This window comes from Cimex lectularius, unplaced genomic scaffold (assembly GCF_000648675.2).
Source record: "Cimex lectularius strain Harlan isolate CLEC.00 unplaced genomic scaffold, Clec_2.1 scaffold10, whole genome shotgun sequence".
In the NCBI taxonomy this organism is placed as follows: domain Eukaryota; kingdom Metazoa; phylum Arthropoda; class Insecta; order Hemiptera; family Cimicidae; genus Cimex; species Cimex lectularius.
In genome coordinates, this window is record NW_019392665.1 from 2,407,267 (window position 1) to 2,430,078 (window position 22,812).

Below are 22,812 nucleotides of genomic sequence, written 5' to 3' on the forward strand. Positions count from 1 at the left end.
GGTTTAAAAGACAACTTAACTGAAGACAAGAAATATTTGTTTGCAATTAATAAAGTAGTAGGAATGTGTTATAACTTGTTCTTTGGTTATCAACTCCGTTCTGGAGAAGAAAATTGATTGGATGTGTTCATAGATGCAGCATTTGATAGGGGCTGGTGGCTGGGCATGGTTTATAAAATTCTAAAAAAAAACTTCCTACCCACTGCTTGGAAATCAGACCGATTCAACCTAGAGCTTGAACTTCCTACAAAGAAGCAATCCTGGTCCCAACCTGCTGACTTGCCTGCACACCCCAATACAATCATGAGCACCTAGGACCAGATTATACTACAGTTTTGTCTTATAGCTCAAATCCTATCCAAGCTGCAACATTATCGCTAAGTTTATCGGAGACAGGTGCAAAGAGTTGAGGACGAAACTGAATAAAGGAAAATGAACTGAGTTCATATTGAAAAGCCATTGATGCCTCCCAACAACAGAGATACAGACTTCCGGTCAAGTCTTATATAAGACAACTTAACTGAAGGCAAGAAATATTTGTCTGCAATTAAAGTAGTAGGAATGTGTTATAACTTTTTCTTTTTTGGTTATCAACTCCATTCTGGAGAAGAAAATTGATTGGGTGTGTTCATAGATGCAGCATTTGATAGGGTCTGGTGGCTGGGCATGGTTTATAAAATTCTAAAAAAAACTTCTTACCCACTGCTTGGAAATCCTAGAGCTTGAACTTCCTACAAGGAAGCAATCCTGGTCCCATCCTGCTGACCTACCTGCACACCCCAATCATCAGCACCTAGGACCAGATTATACTACAGTTTTGTCTTATAGCTGAAATCCTATCCATGCTCCAACATTATCGCTATGTTAATCGGAGACAGGTGCAAAGAGTTGAGGGCGAGACTGAATAAAGGAAAATGTACTCAGTGTGCATTCGCATTGAACAGTCTTGCCCTTCACTGTACATCAACAACAAGGAGATACCGACTAACCTTCAGGTCAACCACTTAGGTCTATATCTAGATTGCATATCTCCACACAAGATTTAATAGACTTAACAGAAGACTTGGATAACTACGAAGAAATCCGTCTGTCAACACTAAACTAACCTTATACAAAGAGGGAAAACTCAAAAGGTGGGGTTAAGATAGGAGGTTGGTGTCTGAGTGGATCGAGGTCACGATAGCTCAAGTGGTAGAGCAGCGGTGTATCAAGCCGAAGATCATGGCCTCNATTTGAAAAATGGCAAAAGGAGGGAAAACTCATAAGGTGGGGTTGAGATGGGGAGGTTGGTGTCTGAGTGGATTGAGGTCACGATAGCTCAAGGGGTAGAGCAGCGGCGTATCAAGCCGAAGATCGTGGGTTCGAATCCCTCTCGTGACATTGACTTTTTTATCTCAACTAAAAACCTTAATTAATTGTCTTATATACAAGGCTTTACTGTAACCACCAAGAGTGGAATTGTTGGGTTTTGTCAAGCCATCCAACATCCAGGACATTCAATCCTAATTAAAAGTCAACGACCTCAACATTCCCTTCGTCAATGAACTGATCCGTTCCCGATACCAAAAGTTTATTTTTCAATCCATTCTAACCCTACTGCACAAGCACATTCCACCTTGAGAACCCGCCATCTTGCCTTAATTGATGATGGTCTCGAGACCTCTTTAACCCCTCAATTCTTTAATCCTAATCCTCCATAGTCCGTTAACCCTCACACTGAGTGCCAGCATTTCTTATGGCATGTGTACTTCAGATGCAGCACTGGCATTACTTGTTAGCAATGTGCATAAAAAGTACTGGATGACATTTGTAATATGTACTGATATGTTTAGGGTACAAGAAAAAAATAAAATAAAAAAGCTATGTCCTGGGAAGAATGTAAAATTAATACAAAGTAGTAAAAAAAATGGTATTACAAAAATGTCTTCATCCACTGATTACACATATTTAAAAATAATATTTAAAAAGAAGTCAATTGCTAATATAACAAATCACATGTTTGAAAGTTAAAAAGTCACAAATTTTACAAACAAAAATAATGAACTCAACATTCAAGAGTTGGCGTTGCATGTGCGACCCGTTTGGCATTCTCACAGCCATCTGCGTCTTAGCTTTCGGCGGTTACTACTACAAGGACAGTATGAAAGCGCTGGTCGATGGCAAAGAAGACAAAACAAACGCCAAGAATACACCAAAACCATAAGTACCAACTATGTAAAATAAAAGAACAGTGACATTTTTTGTATGTTTATTGTTTAAGAGTAGTGTTCAAATACGAATGGACATTTTTCATACATAGGTGACCTTTTTCTGGAATGTTTTCCTCTCTGGGAACTTGAGCCTGTAAAGGCCCTCTTCCAAAACCCAGAGGGTTCCAGTGGGCGCGTACTGTATCATGTGGATGACTGCCTTTCCGATGGATGAATTGCTGTAAAAAAATACAAATATTTTAGTGCGTTGACAATAAATTAGTAGATAAATTTACCTGACGAACGCTAACTCTAATCCTTGATTGCAAGTCAAGTGCGATGCATTCAGAGGCCCAGGGCATAGCCCGACAACTCTGATGTCCGAACCGGCAAAATTCTTTTTGTCCTACAAAATAAAGAACTTATAATTTGGAATGGTGGGGCGCAATAAAAGCTTAATAATGCCAAGAACATTTACAAACAATTTTTATATTAAAACCGGATAAAATGAAAATATCTAAATACTCAAAGGCCTAAAAATTGTATGTTAAATGCCTGTGATTTTATCTCTTTCTAAAAAAAAGTTTTAATATTTGTTTAATAAAATTTTTGATTGTATTACAAAATAAATTTATTTGCTTATCATTCATTGCACACTATAATCAAAGCATTAATTAATAATTATATGATATTAAAGATTGTAATCTTATTGCCAATGTTAAATTTTGTTACCTAAATAAGAAAAAAAAAGTTGTCACAATTTAAATTTTAAGAGTGATAATAAACAGATAATGCTAATTACTCCGTAAGATTTTGTGAAGCCTGCGATAGCGTATTGAGTCCCTGTGAATATCGGGAGGCAGGGATCAGAATCGAAGCTTAAAGTTGACGCGATGTTGAGAATGATCCCTCCCGGACGGGCTTTCGTATTTTTCATCAGTTCCATGCCGACTAAAGTCCCTTGGACTACAGAATGCTTAAAAATTCATCAGTCAGTTTTGAAATGTTTTAAAGTTTTATGCGACAATACCAGGTTGTAGGTCACTTCGCTCTCCCAAAGAGTTTCATTTATAGCCTTGGCGTTGTTGACAAGGATGTCGATTCCGTTGAATCTCTCCGAGATCCGTCCTAAAACATCTACAAGGGTGGTTATAGTCTGGGATTATCTCAGATTTTTATTTTTGTACATTTAACTTCAGATTCTTTCCTCGGGTCCATTTTCATGTAGCAACACCTCTCCTCTTCGTGCTTCTTCCTGAGTCTCTTGAGCGCTTTGGCACCTAGGTCCCAGTTGCAGCCAGTCAGAATAACTCTCTGGAAAAGAACTCATTCAATGTTTTTATTAAAATACTGGATTTTGAACATACATAAGCTTCATTGCATAAGAGCTCGTTTGCAATGTCAAATCCGAGTCCACTCGCTCCTTCGGTGATTACGGCAACTTTGCATTCTGGGTTCATATATCTATATCTTGCACAGTCTCCACTAAAAGTTCAAATTTAACATTTATTTATTTTTACATATTGGAATCGCATTTGTTTTTTGTTTTTGTGGTCTCTGTGCCAACATCAGAGAGTTGTAGATGGTTTGGAAGATTAGTTGGTGGGGTTGGAGACTTTCCTTAATGGCAGTCAATCAGAAAGTAACTTGGATTTTTTTCTTTTTTAAATATTTTGGGTCAAACAATTTGATTACAGTTTTGTTTAAGTATTAATTAATTATTTATGTTAAAGCGACAATATTTCAATAAATTTGATATGCACAATAGGAAATAAAAAAAAGAAAAGTTTTTGCTCCTTAAAATGTTTTAAATCTTCATAAGGCAGAATTTAGACAAGCACAAAGAAAGTACATCGTCTATGATAGTCTTGTCTACCTATTCTCAATTATTTTGCATGTCAAAATTTTTGGTGAATTAAATAGCCTCTGCCTAGGGGATGTTTAACAAAAGTTTATGGTTATACCCTTCAGGAAGTACAGTAAATTGATATATCATTGGCATAGAAGGCTAAGGAGCAGTTTTTAACAAGGGTAGAGTATTAAAAAAAAGTGAAAATAAACATGCTACTTCTCTGAGAGCCATGGGTATCAATCGAAAACAATTTTAAATGACAACCTAGCACACATATGAACAACTCTAGGCAGCAGAAGGAATGACAAAAGAGAACAGAAAGGAGCTATACGAAGGGAAAGTGAAGTCAAAAAGAAAAGTGACAAAAAGAAGAGGAGAGAGAGAGAGAGAGAGAGAGAGAGAAGAAAGAGAGAATTAGTGAGTGATTGAAAGAGTGAATGAAAGAGTGAGTGTATGAGAAAGGTAATGAAAGAGAAAGTGAGTGAAGAGAGGGAGAGATAAAGAGTGAGAGTGAGTGAGAGAGAGTTAGAAGAAAGAGAGAATTAGTGAGAGAAAGTGAGTGATTGAGTGAGTGAATGAAAGAGTGAGTGTGTGAGAAAGATAATGAAAGAGAAAGTGAGTGAAAGAGAGAGAGAGAGAGAGAGAGAAGAGAGAATAGAGAGGGGAGGGAGAGGGGGAGGGAGAGAGAGTGAGAGAGAAAGAGAGAGAGTGAGAGAGAGTGAATTAGTTAGTGAGTGAGAGAGTGAGTGTGAGAGAGAGAGAGAATTAGTGAGTAAGTTGGTGAGGAGGTAGTACGAGATAGCGAATGAGCAACTGAGGGAATGAAAGAGTGAATGAGAAAGGTAATGAGAGAAAGTGAGTGAGAGAGAGAGAGAGAGAGAGAGTGAGAGAGAAAGAGAGAGAGGGTGATAGAGAGGAAGATGGTGAGGGAAAGAAGAGAGGGAAGGAGGGAGAGGGTAAGAGAGAGGGAGAGAATGTGTGTGAGAGAGAGAGAGAGAGAGAGAGAGAGAGAGAGAGAGAGAGAAATAATTAGTGATTGAGAAAAAGAGTCAGTGAGGAATGAGTGCGAGATAGTGAATGAAAGCGTGAGTGAGAAAGAGAATGAGGGAGAGTGAGCGAGTGAGGGAGAGAGATTATCCCATGCAGCGATTAGTTTGGAATACGGAAAGACTTCTAAATGGAGATCAGTAGTCACAAACAACAGCACAGTTGGTGAATAAATATTTTGAAAACTTGTAATTATTCATAAATGCTATTTTTTACGTATTTTGAAAATACAGTAAAATTTCAGAGGTGAATATACACACACAAACGCTTTTTCTTTCTTTTCTTTCTATCTCTACCTCTCCCTCTCTTTTGTATATTGTAACACTGATTGATTTTCTTTTAAAAATGGCGGAGCTTTACGTCTCTGTCTTATAATTTTTGCCAAGATTTGTCTAGAAGGGCCAAAATGAACGACTGAAAAAGGAAATTTCCGGGCGAATCACTTTTCTTCGCCAAAAAAAAGTACTTAAGTAAGTTTTTGTCTTATTTTCCGTGACTTACCACTCGGGTCTCGCCCTAGAGCAGCAATTCGGCAGGGGCTTTTTATTGACCATCGGTTCGAAAGTAGTTTCCTTCATCGGCGGAGTCGAGGAAGCCATCCTGGCCTGCAAAGCGTGCTGCTTCCATTTCGAGGATACCAACCCTGGCCACCGCGAAACTGCATCCTTAAGCTTAAGATGCCCCCTCGAGAAACTGAAGCGCAGCATTGCTCTCTTTTCACCCCGTTTCGGCCTTGTACGCTTGTAATTTTACGTTTTGTTATTAATTTTGGAAAATACTCGGCGATGTTTTTTGTTTGTGCTTTTTGAAAATACAATCTGTTTTAACAATCTATTCTATATTTAAAAACATTTTAATCTTATTTTAAATTAAATTGAAGTATAATGTTAAATGTATATACGTTTTTTTATGCTGATCTCTCATAAATATTAGCATTTTTTAATTTTTCAAAAACTGGATATATTCTGTGAATTCTACTTAGGATAGCTTATTTTTCTAGTATGTTTAAAAGAAAATCACATTTCCCTTTAAACAATATGACTTAGCATTTAGACTGGCAAGGCAATCTTTTATTTTTATTCAAATCTTCTTAAATATAGATCGAATTTTTTGTTTTCCTTCAAAATTGAAAATCTTACAAATTTATAAATCATATGTTAAAAAAAAATCAATACAATTTTGCAAATTGTTAGAAACTCTTTATGACTCATTTTATTACTCTAAGAATTTAATTTAAGTTCACTACGACTTTTTAATTATTCATAAGAGCATTCCGTCGATTTGATAAGTGAAGTGTGACGGATTGGTCTGGCGATGTCGTCTTAGTATTTTATGGTAAACTTTATTCACAGTCAGTTGATTACATGTCGTAAATAACTTATCTATCAGCATAAAAGACAGGAAGTCTAAGTACATTGAATTATTCTCTCATATACACTTGCAGAACCGGTACAGGATCACTTTTGGGTCCGTCTTCACTCAAGTGCGTTTCGGCGTTGCGCCATCTTCAGTGAGGAACTCCCAGCATCAGCTCTCATAATCGCTATCTAAATTCAAATCCAGTGCTATTTATTTTTTAATCTTGTACCAGGCAGGCATTTAGAGCTGCCATGATGATTTTAGGTCCCATAGTAAAGGGTCAAAAAAGGCACTGCATCGGTTTCAGATTCTTTCGCGTTTAAACAGTACAACATAAAGAAAAAAATCGTTAAGTTTTCCGCCGTAAATTTCGTCCGTCGTAAAAGCTCTGTTATTTCGGCTTGCTACTTTTCAGTGAATCGATGCGTTCTGACAACGCCTGAAAATGTCATGGCCATACCACAAAGATGGTCAGCGAACTCGCGTGACTTTTGTTAAGAATAACATTGCAAAAACAATGGATTGACATCAATACTTACAAAACCAAACGGACATAAACATTAGTTTATTAAATAAATCTATATAACAAGGAAAGAAAGTACCGAAATAATACTCTGTAGAAAAGTTGACAAACCAATTGATCTTGAACGACTTGTTCAATGGAGTAATAGTGGGTGAATGAGAATAGGGATTTTGTGTGTGTGTGTGTGAGAGAGGGAGAGAGAGAGAGAGAGAGAGAGAGAGAGAGAGAGAGAGGGAGGGAGGGAAAGAGAGAGTGAGTGAATGAGGAATAGTGTGTGTGAGTGAGAGAGAAATGTGAATGAAGGATGGTGTGTGAGAATGTATGGGTAGTGTGTTTGCATGAGATTGAGTGAATATATATATGAGAGGGATTGAATTTGTGAGAGATAGGGTATAATCGACAGACAGTGAATGAGGGAGTGTGTAAATGAATGACGAGGATAATGTGCCAGGGAGAAATCGTGAATGAGAGAGTGTGTGAGTGAATGTGTGAGAGTGGGATTGTGTGAATGAAGGATAGTGTGAGTGATAGTGAAAAGTGTGGAATGAATGAGGGATAGTGAGTACATTTGGGGTAGTGAATGAGGAAAAGTGCGTGAGTGAATGTGTGGGATTGCGTGCGTGAATGAATGATAGCATGTGTGTGAATGAGGGATAGCGAATGAGAAATAATGTCTGATGTTATGAATGAATATATGAATGTGAATATATAAATATATGAAATAATGTTAATGAGAGTGAGGGGTTATACAAAAGAGCAAGACCAACTTAGACTAATAGAATTTTCGAGAATTTCTTTGTTCAATGAATCCATCTCCCTTCATGACTAAAAAATTAAATATTTGATCAGTCCAAATTTTTCTTGTGTGAAGTGAGTGAATCTACTTGATTTATCGTTGATTCATGTAATGACTTATAGTCAAAATAAAATATATTATTACAACACCTCCCATGCACTTTATGTGCAGATAATTTGTATTAGAAAATTGAAAATGGTCTAAATACAGGCCAGCTAGATAAGTCACACATATTAGAATCTATATAATTACCCATTAGAATCTATAATCTATCAATATCTTTTTTTTAATGTGGACAACTACGGCCAAATCTTGCCCACTTTAACTCAACCACCGTTTTCGAAAGGGGAAGCACCTTTTTGGCAGTATTCCTTTAAAAAAAACTTCCTTCCGTGCCACAACTGTGAAAAATGTTTCCTTCTTGAGGCAGTCTCTATACGAGTGTCCTGGTTTATGGCAATTCTAACTTATTTCATAGGAAAATGGGTAAAATATAATAATTTCCACTTAAAAAACAATTTTTTATAATTTTAATATCTCTTTTGTTTTACATCATTATGATGATAAATTACAAGGAAGCACCTTGGAAAAGCTATAACCGCAACTAGAAACTGATAAAATTCATTAAAGAGTAGAAACTTTTTTTTTTTAGTTTTGCTCCTTTTTATCATTTTTTTTAAAACATAACATTAAGTTTATAATTACAATAATTAAAATTTTTTCTCTATAGTCCATTTGTCCTTTTAATAATAGTATTAAAAAAAATATTAACAAATCTAAATTTAAAAATTGCACAGTTTTTGTTACTTTTCTTTTTATCATAGTTCTATATACAATATTCACATTAACAAGTACAAGAGCCGTAATATTCCATGATCGGAATGCATAAGCCAAATAACACAAAATAAAATCAAAAAGAAAAAATATTTTTTTTAAGTACAGTAATTAATATAAGTTTAAGATTAAGGGAAAGGGGTGCTATCTTTTGTCCATTGTAAAATTAAAGCTTGTGAATTCTAAACTAATTAAGTACTTAAAAAAATAGTAAAAACAGAGTTATATATGCATATATAAAATAAATTGATTTTATTTTTTTCTTCTTATTATTATAATATGTACAGATATTTTTTTTATTATTATAAATTTCAATATATATATATTTATTCACTTTTCATGGAATTTCTATGAAGCGTTGCCTACTTAAAAGTTCAGATGAGCCACATTTCATATAAAGAAAAAGAAAGGCAAATTGATTACATTATTGAAAACCTTTATTAGTTTCTTCTCCTTTATTTTATCTTGTTTCTCCTTTCTCTTTCTCTATATCTTATCAGGCTTCTTTGATTTTCATGCTGTTGGAACTTCTTCTTTTTAAATAATCTTGCATGTGGACCTGCAAAATTGTATATAACATTAAATCGCTCAGATCTGACTTTTATTTATATATCATTCATATATTTATTAATTATTAAAGTAGTACCCAAAAAATTGTCGTCTTTTATTATTTTTGTTCCTCTATATCATAATTTTTGACTATAGGAATAGGTAATTGTAAGTTCAATTCAAAATTTTTCATTTAAAAAAAAAAAAAAAAAAAAAAAGGAGAATTAAATTATGATTTTAAAATATAAAAAAATAAACCAATTTACTTCTATTTACAAATGATCGCTATTATCAGTTTTAAAATTATTCACAATTTACAAAATAAAATTGAGGAAAATGATAAAGACTAACAACGGGCAGTGAGGGAAAATTTTCAGTAATTTTTTTCTTTCTCTTTTACAGGATAATCTTTTCATTTATTAGGTTCACAGCCTTTGTTTTGTAATTATTCACTTTTTCCCCACGTTTATGACATCGAACAAAAAACCTAAACAAAATAGTTTTATACTTTGCGTTCAGTAAACATCACAAAACATTTTAACAAGAAGAAACAGAATTTTTAAACCAACGAAAGTATAAAAAAGTAATTTCAGTGTTTTCTTCTTAGTTGAGTTGTGAATTATGAAAACAAAGCTGACTATGTTTTCAAACCTAGCCTCTAAATTTTTTACAGTCTCGACGAGGCACTTTCAATTATTCTTATTTACTGAAAACAAAGTAGCTAATTAACACTCTCGAATTATAAACTGAGATCTCGTATTTCACGATGCTGACTCCTCTGGAAGATCGTCTTCAGGGTCGAGTCTAGGACCACCTGTGCATACACGGCACTTACAACAGACTATGCACGGCGCAGCAAGAAGGAGGAGCGGCGAAGCGACTAAGAGCAGAATCCCGAAACCCGCAAAAATCCCGATGACCTGAGTCCTGTGCCAGATAACCGACGCTCTCGAGTGACCAAGCTTGTTCTTACATGGCCCTTTGTCATAATGTCTGAGAAGAAAATCATCCTTAAAAAGAAATGTAAAAAGTTGCATATTTTAAAAACTTTCTTGTTGCATTGAAAAAGCAATTATAAACAAATTGTAATATTGTTTAACACATCATAGGTTTTACCATAATGAAATCTGAATATCTTGTGATCAGATATTTTAAACCACCCCCTTGGTGAACAATCTTTCATTTTATTTATACAAATTTCACTATAAAATGTTAAATCAATAAAATAATTACACATTAGCAATTGTTCTATGACAAACACTTACATCAAGCGATGCAAGACAGTACCAGCAAAAGACGTGCTTACACCTCTTGCACATCATCTGAGCACAACCTTCATCTTTTTCAATGGGCACAGCGCACATTGGACAGCACTTAATCAGGTCCGAGTCAAACGGGATGCCCGGTGCAGGGCCGGCCTGGGGACAAGGCCCGGAAGGATGCCACGGACCCCTGCACAAGGAACAAAAGTCGGTGGCGCAGGACGGACAATGGACTCGGTGGGCTGACGATGGCTGTGTGAGCTGGCAGACCGTCTCACAGCCTGCCGATGGGCACCATGCCAACCTGATATCATCTTCGACTTCTAAAACAAAAAAAGTGCTTGTTTTATCATCTATCATCTCTCTTGACATTATACTTTATTTACTTTATTATTATGGAAAATTTAAATTTAATTAATACACCAATTATAAATAATTAATATATTAGCAATTACCTCTATTAAGTCTGTATCTTCTATACTTTTCCATCACGTCAGAATTGACTAGATTTTCAATCTCGCTAAGAGACACTACACCCTGAGCTTTGCACATGGCATCTGGGCACGAGATTTCATAGGCACCCTGGCTTATTTCAAATTCGACATACGCTCTCATACACTTAAAAAATGAAATCAAACCATGTTTAAGATATATTCGAGTTTCTATTGAAATAAGTCGATTACCTCAATGCAAAAGATGCAGGAGCACTGAAGGGTCCACATGCTGCTCTCTGGAATTGTGCTGAGGCAGACTTTACAGAGGATTGTCGGGCTAGGCGGGACCGGTGACGACGACCTTCCTACTTGCACGTAGTTTCCGTCCGTGGTGATGGAATACCTCGAAGATGAGGCCATCGAAAGGAGAGACGAACACCTGGAGCATTACAACATGTATTTAAAAATGGACAAAAAACTCAAACCTACGATGACTCACCTCGAGCACATGATGTTATGGTGCCGTAGACGGTTCACAGGCCTCATAGGCTCTTCGGAAAGGGCGAGGACCGTATGTACCTTTCTGAGTGCATCGCTACTGCCCCCCGAGCTACCCACATCCATCCTTGATCGCGACCATTTGCTCAGAATAGAACCCAGGGCCAGACTGGATCTCCATTTCAGTCTCTCTGTTAAAACAGAAAAAAAAATCATTAATATATTTTATATAACAGGTCAAACTTCATCAGTTTTATCATTTGCAAGTTAAATATAAACATAATGATGAGAGGTGTATATAAATAATAACAAACAACAGCCATGCAAACTTGTGTATTGTGTAATACCTTCATGAGGAAATTTTGGTCAAGATGAAAAAAAAAATGTAAATATACACAATATGAATAATGCAGTGAAGATCAGGACCATCAGAACAGAAATGAAGTCATAATTCTTACATGATAAAATGATATCTGTCAGATAAAGAAAAATAAGTCGACTTGTTTAGTTTGAAATAACATTACTCATTTCATCGGTCAATAAATATTTATAAATAGAGGCAAACCTGTTACACTTATTAAAATGCAAACGCAGATAAATATGATTGTATTTACTGTTCACACACAAGTGAGAGAAAAATATTTGCTAGAATGGAGGGAGTGATATTAATTAATAAATGAATGCCTTTTTTTTACGAGAGTTTGCAACAGCAGAGGTCATGTGTCATAGTGTGTGTGTGAGAGGGAGGCGTGAGTGAGGGAGAGAAAGAGAAAGAGAGAGAGAGAGAGAGAGAGAGAGTGAGTGAGAAGGAGAGAAAGAGAGAGAGAGAGTGAGTGAGAAGGAGAGAAAGAGAGAGAGAGAGTGAGTGAGTGAGTGAGTGAGTGAGAGAGAGAGAGAGAGAGAGGAGGAGGAGAGGGCGAAAGTGAGTGTGTGTGTGAGAGAGAGGGAGGCGTGAGTGAGTGAGGGAGAGAGAGAAAGAGAGAGAGAGGGAAAGAGAGTGAGTGTGTGTGTGTGTTGAGAGGGGAGCGCGAGTGAGTGAGGGAGAGAAAGAGTACGTGTGAGAGAGAGTGACTGAGTGAGTGAGGGGGGCGAGAGAGTGAGTGAGAGAGGGGGAAAGTGAGTGAGTGTGTGTGAGAGAGAGAGGGGAGCGCGAGTGAGTGAGGGAGAGGGAGAGAGAGAGAGAGAGAGAGAGAGAGAGAGAGAGAGAGAGAGAGAGATTGAGTGAGAGAGAATGAGTGAGTGACAGAGGGAAATTAAAAACATTAAAATTCAACTTAAATAATATAAATATCTCATAATCCAAGATTCCTTATTAATTTTTAATTAAAACAATGCTTATTTATATACTAATTTTTTTAAAAAGTTTTAATACGTTGTATCTGAGATTCACGAAGATTGTTTTTGAAACTGTAACTCCTTTGTTTTGCGGGTGGGCAGCTACCGCAAAGCGACTTCAATGCCATCCAGTTTCTTGGAAACAGGCTTCGGCCGTCCTCACTTCCGAACTTTTGCCTATGACGCCAAACAGAACGATAAATAATCAGCGTGCATCTGTTTAAACCGTACAAAAACAGAAAAAAAATACACGGGGTTCGTTTTCTCTCCTCGGGAGAACGTCTGTTTCCAAGGCTTTTATCCGCATCCTTATTCGATCCGACTAATAAAATAATCTGTTTATTGATTTTATAAGTTAAAATGAGTTCGGCTACTCGTGTTACAAACTATGCCAGTAGATTCTACGCTTAAAATGGAACCAAAAAGTCCTAATTAACTATGGTCCAAATCTCAACAGTGTCGGAGCTATTCCACTTTTCCTGATTTTTTAAGATTTCACGACCTTGGTTCAAATAAACAATGATAACTCCAAAACTAAACGTCTTTGGTCAAATCCGTTGATACCATTGAAAACTACGTTAAATTTGCAATAAGATGTGATCAATACTAAACTTGTAAACGTTGATAAAATGAGCGTTTTAGTAACGAGAACTTTGGAAAATAATTTTTTTTTTAATGTTGAAAAACTTACTATGGTGATTCTATACCACTATTTCCAAACCTAGAGACCAGTAAATTTCAGCAAACGTACTCCATTTAATATCCCTTTTAGTGGTGTAATTTGTTTTTTAATTACTTTTTTCAAAGATGAAGAAATTGATGGAGAAAAGGAAAAACCGTGATTGGTAAGAAGGAAAAATGAATTATAATAAAAAATAATCTTTTTTATTCCGGAGAATAATAATACAAAAATCCTTTAATCAAAGTTGCAATAGTGTTGGTAAATAAGTAAACACTTGCACTATTTCGGTTTCGAACCCAAATAAAAAAGATAAAATAAATTCATTCAAAATTTCCTTAATTTTTTTATTATTATTGATCTTTCCACCTTAACAATCTGTCAGCCACGGTTTTTTTCCTTTCCTCCATCAATTTCTTCATCTTTGAAAAAAGTAATTAAAAAAGCAATTGCACCACTAAAAAGGATATTAAATGGAGTACGTTTCCTGAAATTTGCTGGTCTCTAGGTTTGGAAATAGTAGTTTAGTATCACCATACTAATTTTTTCAACTTTGAATTTTTTTTCCTCAAAGTTCTCGCTACTAAAAGGCTTATTTCAAAAACGTTTCCGAATTTAATATTGGTCACATCTTATTGGAAATTTAACGTACTTTTCCATGGTATTAACGGATTTGTCCAAAACCTTTTAGTTTTCGAGTTATCATTGTTTATTTGAAGCAAGGTAGTGAAATCTTAAAAAATCAGAAAAAGTGAAATAACTCCGAAACTGCTGATATTCGGACCATAGTTAATTTAGACTTTTGGGTTCAACTTTGAACGTAGAACATACTGGCAAAGTTTGTAACACGAGTAGCATAACACCCTGTATAAGAGTATTTTCTTCACCACGGTTAAGATTATATTTTATGGTAAAAATCCATTGCGAGGTCGATGGTAACACATAATTATTCACTTAAAATACATCGTAGTCCTTTTTAATCGAAGCTAAATTCAGGTCACTAGTTGGATGCGATAATATATTATCGTTTGTGGTTTTTATAGAATGACCGTGTGACATAAATTCTATGCGCTTAACGTAACAGTGTAAAAGTAAGTACATTTTCCATCGATATAGTTTTTCCTTCTGAACTTATTTTGATTCTTAATACATAACTTTCCCTAAAATCCCCACTATCATGGTGTTTCTGGTTTCATTTTTTTAATCCTAATGTTCTCTTTTTTAATCATTATCCATGATCTTAGCTAATTTTATAAATGATAAGTACAATTGCCTTAGATAAGTCATTGTACTTATCCGTGAATCCATCATGTTCAGAAGACTGGTTGCTCGATGTGTCCCACCTAATCGAAGGGTATTCCTGGGCTCCATATAGAGAGCGTATAGGAATGCCACCCGATACAAGAATTGTACTCGAGTATCTGGGTCCCTATTCCGATTTTTGGAATAAACAGGATTGTTTTATTATATACTAGTACTGATAGTTTTGTGTACCTAGCGTGTGTTGAGAGTGAATGTATTTATTGACATCATGTTTAGTGTAAGAAGGCTGATGGCGGATTATTGAGTACTCAATCGACCCTCTATTAGGTTAGTTATAAATAGGTGTAAAGGGCAATGGAGGAATACCACCACCCTAATTGAGTGAATGGTATGTAAACACTAAATAATGTATTTACGATTTTTTAGAGATCGTGAGATGCGGTCTGGAGAGACGTAGGTTTTAGAAAAACATTTTCTTTATCGTGCCAACGTTTCCAACTTTACTGAGATCATCTTCAGGGCTCAAAGTGTTTGTTTTCTGTGCAGATGTGTTATTCTTGTGTGTCGTATTGAGAGTGCCCAACGTATTGAATGAATGAGAGTGGATCTAGGAACTGCATGGATGCCCAATTGACCTAGCTGATGACAGCACCCGGAGTCCAACCTCGGTGGAGAAGAGGTCTGACCCAGGACTGCCAACGCCCTAGGTGGGTGATTTGCAGACCTGTCTCTAAGTTATTGTAAATTACAAAAGCTGGAATTGCCGGTGGACTGCGAGAACTGATAGGTCAACTGTGCACATGTCACATTTCAATTTATTTCATAGTGACAACTAGAGGAAAAATAAAAAGAGACCCCCACTCACTATTAGGGTATAGACAGTCACATTCCGTGTAGATGAGAGTCAAAAAAGTGTGAGATCCTAAAAAGGTGCACGATTCCCTAAAAAGATAGTGCTTGGGTTCACAGGAGACAGTACCCATCCACCATTGTTCCGATGTGAGTCAAACAAGTGCGAGATACTAAAAAGGATCACGAGTCCCTAAAAAGATAGTGCTTGGGTTCGCAGCAGACAGTACCCATCCACCCTTGTTCCAATGAAAGTCAAAAGAGTGCGAGATCCTAAAAAGGAGCACGAGTCCCTAAAAAGATAGTGCTTGGGTTCGCAGCAGACAGTACCCATCCACCCTTGTTCCAATGAAAGTCAAAAGAGTGCGAGATCCTAAAAAGGAGCACGAGTCCCTAAAAAGATAGTGCTTGGGTTCGCAGCAGACAGTACCCATCCACCCTTNACCCTTCGAGAGCTGTTAGGTCTAACTCCTGTTTAAGATGTACTGTTGGGGGTGTGCATTACACTGCGCCCTTCGAGAGCTATTGTGTCTAGTTCCTGCTTATGATGTAATGTTTGGGGTGTGCATTACACTGCACCCTTCGAGAGCTATTGTGTCTAGTTTCTGTTTAGGATGTAATGATGGGGTGTGCATTACACTGTACCCTTCGAGAGCTGTTAGGTCTAACTCCTGTTTAAGATGTACTGTTGGGGGTGTGCATTACACTGCACCCTTCGAGAGCTGTTAGGTCTAACTCCTGTTTAAGATGTACTGTTGGGGGTGTGCATTACACTGCGCCCTTCGAGAGCTATTGTGTCTAGTTCCTGCTTATGATGTAATGTTTGGGGTGTGCATTACACTGCACCCTTCGAGAGCTATTGTGTCTAGTTTCTGTTTAGGATGTAATGATGGGGTGTGCATTACACTGTACCCTTCGAGAGCTGTTAGGTCTAACTCCTGTTTAAGATGTACTGTTGGGGGTGCGTATTACACTGCGCCCTTCGAGAGCTATTGTGTCTAGTTCCTGTTTAAGATGTACTGTTGGGGGGTGTGTATTACACTGCACCCTTCGAGAGCTATTGTGTCTAGCTCCTGTTTAAGATGTAATGTTGGGAGTGTGCATTACACTACGTTCTTCGGGAGCTATTGTGCCTACCTCCTGTTTAAGATGTAAGATGTAATTTTGGGGGTATGCATTACTCTGCGCCCTTCGAGACCTATTGAATCCCCTTTCTATACTTATGGTGGTACGCACACAGGTGAGTCCTAGTTCATCAAGAAATTTGATTAATAGGCCCGCGGTTTAAGGGTTGAATTTGTCCTACGGTTACGTTGTTTATCCCAAAACATAATTCGCTAGTGTGTGGTGTCTCCTCTGCTTCTTTGCAGAATCTGCACGTACCGTGTCAGGTTATACCAAACTTCTTTAGATGCCCATTCAGTTAGATACTGCTTAAATTGATATATCGTCTAAAAATGGGTATTATGTTCTATCTATCGCATTTCTTCTATGTATCTTGTTGTGGTTGAACAACCTTTTTGTACATTTCTTGTTTGGATATGAGGGCTGTTTTGTCCATCAGACAGATCAGTTTAGGTAAACACTGCTTAAACTAAAAGGTTTTAAAATGGATGGTTTGGTTTTATATAATCTTGCTTCGTCAATTATTGTTTAACCTTGGTTATTGATGATTTGGTCAAACTATTTTCATACTTCCAAAAAAGTGCGTGTCGACTTGACTGATTTTCTTCTTCAAAGGATATTCCGCGTCTTTCTTGATTTATGTTGTTTACTCTTTGTTTTAACGAAACACCTCGGACTTCAACAAACAACGAAAGACATCGATCGAGAGTTTTATGGTAGGCTAACATCGAAACCAAAGGTTGGGAATTTAACACCCCAAGTTAACGTCGTCCCTCTGAGAAATGCGTTTTTGGAAAAATATTGTTTATGGCAAGGGCAATAAATGATGGAATTTCTCTCCGACGGCGTCCTCCTTCGAAAGACAGTTGCATACGCACAAGCCGGCAAAATATTTGCCGATTATGAAGCTATATGATAAATTGTTAATCAAACAAGCCACGTGCTTGTTGAAAGGTCAGGGGGAAAATTATCAAAGGTAATTGAAGACCGCATCGAACTAATTTCCATCGGGGTGGGTACAAGCGATATAAAAGCGAAACACAATTTTAATTGATCGTTTAGTTGTTATAAAACTGTTATCTTTAGGTTTTTATGCAACTCACGGTCGTCTGAACAGGCGAAAATACACCACTTGGCCGATTTGCTAAATTACGTCCGCCTCGTCTCGCTCGACAAATCAATTAAGGACAAATTTGACATTGATCGGTCAATAAATTCGGCCGATTGTTCCGAATCCATGTCGACCTCGGGGAAGAAAATCTGGGGATAATTGGGTCAATTTTAGAATTGCCTTTATTTCCAAAACTAATTTACGAATTCAAGGTTTCTTCACAACACCGACAAAACTTTTTTTCTCTTTCTCATTGCAATTGTAATTTTACAAGAGAAAAACTAGAAAAGGGTTTTAACTCGTAAATTGATTTAACTTTGTAATCAGTTAACGCTCCGCTACAAGGATAAACGGAGATTAATGGATCAATTATTAATTTATTTAAAAGAGCGTAATTATTTAAATTGTGAGATTTGATGGATGGTAAGATTCCTCCTACGAGTCCGGTTTGGTCTTCGGTATCGACCAACTTGCAACTGTTGAATTTTAAGCTTAAGACCGCAAAGTACTTCGTTTTCAAGATCGTATGTCAACCTGTTGAGGATCTACCAGTCCACAACTTGGTCGAACCAGTTCGAATCATTGACCGACTTTCGTTTAAACCAAAACATTGTATACGGTTCGATGAATGTTTAATGTTCGACCACAGTTGTTTTCACGATGGCCTTCAGGTCGGCTTGGCGGTTTTCGTCTGTGCCACCGTCGGACAAGAAAAACTGGGCCCTGAAGAAGTCTAAATTTTCTGAACGAGTTGCCCAACTGCCCAATTTCATCGAAAATATTGTGTGGTTTTATGTTCATCGTACTGGATTGGCGTGAGGACATAATTCAAGAACGAACCACGATTGTGGAGATTTTTCGAAAAGGTGTCTGGACTACAGACATAATAAATAATTTGATAGATAATAATTGAAAAATGGCAAAAAGGAGGGAAAATTCGAAAGGTGGGGTTGAGATGGGAAGTTGGGTTTGAGTGGATCAAAGACACGATAGCTCAAGTGGTAGAGCAGCGGCGTATTTAGCCGAAGGTCGTGGGGTTCGAATCCCGCTCGTGACGCTAACTTTTTTATTTAAACCAAAATCGTAATTTAAAGATTAAACATCAGCAATACGTGAATAAGATTATACTGACTCAGTTAACAGACATGAACCCTTTGCTACTGTTGTAAGATTTAACTGGAACATTATTCTGTGGCTGTTTTCAACCGTACGGATTTCGAGCCTACAGCTCATCATCGGTTGAACGAGCTCTACAAACTGATGAAGAGCTGTAGGCTCGAAATCCGCATCATTGAAAACAACTTGCTGTGAGTAGGAACTATTTTTTTTTAAAAGACTGAACACACTCCACCATTTATCTTTTCTGTTATTCTGTGGCTTCCAATATTTCTTGATAGTTCAAAACTACTAACAAGGGGACGACCGGGTTGGTGTCTAACGGATTTTGACCAAACAGTTTTTTTAGTGATTCTACACTACAAAATATAGCACACCTATATGACGCTTGTTGTGAATATGTTTTCGCCATTTTTTTTTCTAATTTTCCATTTATTAATATTTTCATTTCGCCGTTCTACTTGCTCAAATCAAAATATACCACGTTAAGCATTTTTATGCAGATCTAAACAGAAAATAAACACTTTGAATGAGTACAAATATTTTGATTGAATCTAAAATTTCTAACATTGTATAAATTCATTTTTTTTGTCACATCCTACATGTATTTGTATAATTTAAACACAGTTTATAAATCCCAGGCACTGAAGAGGATCTCAATAAAGGTCGAAACGTTGGCACGATAAAGAAAATATTTTTCTAAAACCGACGTCACACCAGACCCGCATCTCACGATCTTCAAATTATCAGTAAAAATATTTTATTGTATATATACCTAGATACCATAAAAATTCGAAATATTTTCAAATAAACCAGGCCATATTTTTTTTTTTTTAAATCGTGAAACTAATGGGACATTTCGTTTTACCACCTCTAGAGACCCCTAAATGTAAATTTTTGTTTGAATATAAATTTATAGATTTTTTTAATATATAAATGGTTCTTTAGATATAAAAAAATGCTCTACGACGCTGAATCTAATTTTGTATGATTTAAAAAGATAAATAAACAAAATACTGCTTTTTGTGCATATTTTAACAAACATTCTATATACAAAGTAGGTCGGAAAATGGTCAAAATTTGGATTTGACCAAATTGTCGAACTTCTAGCGTTGTAAAACCTTTGGATACCAACTTTAGCGGAAATCAGTGTAAATTAATTTTTATAATTTCGACGACCTTCTGCGTGATTTACATTCCTAGTGGACATATTTTCACGGTTGATAATTCGTTTCAAAGTAATTGCCAACTGCACTGTATCAAACATTAAAACCAGGTTATTATTTACTTTTATAGGCGAAACCATGGCCTATTCACTATGAGTGGCACATACTTGGCCGATATTTTGGAGTGTAGAATTACCAAAAAAGGTTTGGTCCAAATCCGTGACATACCAACCTGATCGTCTCCTTGGGTATGGTAGACTACTTGATCGTAAACTATTAAAGTTACAGGTTCATCGTCTCACAGAACTCAAGAGGAAATCTTACAATGGAACATTAAGCATCAGACCGACTTTTTTTAGACGAATTGACCTCAATAACGGGATTTACTAGGATAAACAATGACCCGAACTGGTTTTATATCATGTTATTCGCGTAGGATCGGAACTGGAACTCCGACCAACGCACGGATGCAGAAAATGTCAAGTCTGATTATTACAAAGCATCGGTGCACTTCTGAAACGTGGGTATGAAATTTGATTCTTTTCCCCCCAGGAAATTACCTGAGAAACTTTATTCCCTTTTGTTTTGGGAAAGGGATGCTTTTAAGAAAGGAATAGCCCTTTTTGATTGTTTCCGTACCGGACACAATCTCTCTTAGCAGGGGACAGTTTTCGTGATTGTCCTAACGGACCTACTGCTTGCAGTTGCGCGTCCGTCTGGTTGCAGAGACTGCAACGGTCACTGCTACGGTTCGTTTCGTGCGTTCAACAGTCCATTAACGAAACAATTTATTTATCCGAAAGTGAAGGTTTTTTCCAGTTACTCAAGGGACCGTTGAGCCGGCGAACGCTATGGCCGGTAAGTGCGGTGATTCGGATTTTATTTCCTATTTTGACACGTGTTTATTCGCCAGATGTAATTCGTTTCTGTCATAAATTCCTTTTTCGTTGGTAAAAATTTAAACGTTACCTTTGCTGGAGAGCAGGGTTCTTTGAGATCCATCGTCGTCTTCGGCGAAGGCGCCGTATCCGTACCACGACTTGACGTGGCTTGCGCGTTCCCTCGGCTCGTCTCCCCTCCAGGATCTCTTGCCCTTTCCTTCATCCTCGCAGCCAATCATTGCGATCTCCAGGACCCGTCCATCTGGAAAAAGAGCACCCGTTGTAAAACGGCAGAAAGTTGGAAAAGGCGAGGAGGAGACGGACCGTCCTTTACCATCCCTCTTCAGACGGCGGAATCCTCACCACTCCGAGGAGTTTACACATCGTCCATACACCAAGTTTCTCAACGAACTTTCTCAATTCTATTAAATTAAAAAATAAAAATATTTTATCCCATTTATCGGGTTGGTGCAAAATTAATGCAGGTTTTGAAAATTTGTTTTATTTTCGCAGGTGCTTGTCGCGTAAACAAAGCTAAATCCTCAAATCTAATTTATGTAATATAAATAAATACTTTTAACAGTTATCTTTTATACAAAACAGTTTATATTGAATTTTATAAGTAGTAAATTTATTTGTACGAATTTAAACTTGGGCGAAGCGCGGCTCAAACCGCGCACATAACATCAGTACAGTTGGGGGGGGGATGGTTTCAGAGATTTCGCCTTGGTCGATCTCAAAGACAGGAAAGGTCCGCGGATGGACTTCCGTTGTGGACGAGGACCAACTAAAAAAGTTGATTGACGAAAATTCACGTAAGACAACACGGGAAGTTGCGGAAGATCTTAGTGTTGATCACTCAACTATTATTGGCCATCTGGAGCAAAGGAAGGAGCTATCTATTAACACAAAACCATAATGCTTCCATTCATAAGGATGAGGAAAATAGTAAGCCTAAAAACTCCAAGTCTAAACGGGACCCCGAACCTATTTTCCAAGGAGGTTGAATATCTAGGATCACACTAGACCTGCGCCTCACATGGAATCCACATTTGACAAAACCACCCAGAGAGGAAAAATTCCTTGGGGAGGTGCAGAAGTCTCTGTGCCAAAAAGTTCGGGTTTAAAATGAAAAATGAGCTTAAAGCTACACCTGCGTCCAAAACCCATGTTGACATGGGTCAGTCATGTAGTGGACCAAGACTCTGCAGCCAAAGCTATCAGGCTAAGTGGCACCAAAAGACAAGCTTGTCAGCCGTTACTGGAGCCATGAGCGCAACGCAAACTGCGGCCCTGGAAGTGTTGTTAAACCTTCTACCACTTCATATTTTAGACCAAGAAGATGCCAGAGCAGCAGCACATAGGCTCCTAAGTGGACAAACATCTGCAAGGATAGTCCATGTAAATAAACAATATAAACTGAAAGAAGAGATACAGGCTTGCCAAAAGATGCCACTACTTCAAAATACAATTTTACTAAAAAGTACATGGTACTGATACCAGAACGAGAAGAATGGGTCAAAGGAACACCGCTAAATGCAAACTCCTACTGGTACACTGACTGCTCCAACAAGGGCATGGGGGCTGGAGTTTTCGGGATGAATCCAAAGACCGAACTGACGGTAAACCTAGGTAAATATGCTAAAATTTTCCAGTCTGATTATAACGATTGAACACTGCGCCAGGAAATTAAAAGGATAGGAATACATTCCCGGAAGAGCAATATTCTCTAACAGTCAGGCAGCATTAATGCGAGGTGGCCCTGACCGAAATCAGCGACACTAATGACCTGACCCTGGCATGGGGCCCTGGGAAATCGGGGTATAGAGAAAACGAAAAGGATGATATGTTGGCCAAAGAAAGAACCAACTTAAACTCTAGGTTAACTAAGTCCTGAACCCTTCTGTGGCTTAGCATCTTGCCACAAAAGAGGATACATCTTAT

At 37.3% G+C, this 22,812-nt stretch overlaps 2 protein-coding genes across 3 annotated transcripts; both read right to left on the reverse strand.

Annotated features, from left to right (window-relative positions):
• Positions 1–2,231: 2,231 nt before the first annotated feature.
• LOC106667295 (15-hydroxyprostaglandin dehydrogenase [NAD(+)]-like) lies at positions 2,232–6,077 on the reverse strand. The gene is made up of 7 exons (XM_014395161.2): positions 5,590–6,077; positions 3,557–3,674; positions 3,377–3,503; positions 3,220–3,326; positions 2,992–3,165; positions 2,486–2,595; positions 2,232–2,428 (listed from the first exon to the last, which is right to left on the reverse strand). Exons 1-7 carry the CDS (start codon positions 5,793–5,795, stop codon positions 2,290–2,292), a joined length of 981 nt encoding a protein of 326 aa, XP_014250647.2. The 5' UTR covers positions 5,796–6,077; the 3' UTR covers positions 2,232–2,289.
• A 2,196-nt stretch (positions 6,078–8,273) lies between these two features.
• Positions 8,274–21,339, reverse strand: LOC106667400 (E3 ubiquitin-protein ligase RNF144A). 2 transcript variants are annotated; one of them, XM_014395315.2, is made up of 8 exons: positions 21,193–21,339; positions 20,957–21,130; positions 11,345–11,534; positions 11,095–11,284; positions 10,867–11,029; positions 10,415–10,734; positions 9,985–10,159; positions 8,274–9,159 (listed from the first exon to the last, which is right to left on the reverse strand). In XM_014395315.2, exons 1-8 carry the CDS (start codon positions 21,203–21,205, stop codon positions 9,056–9,058), a joined length of 1,329 nt encoding a protein of 442 aa, XP_014250801.1. In that variant the 5' UTR covers positions 21,206–21,339; the 3' UTR covers positions 8,274–9,055. The 2 variants fall into 2 exon arrangements, with proteins under 2 accessions (XP_014250801.1, XP_024080851.1); XM_024225083.1 differs by having other exon boundaries at positions 8,274–10,159; positions 21,193–21,338.
• Positions 21,340–22,812: the final 1,473 nt, after the last annotated feature.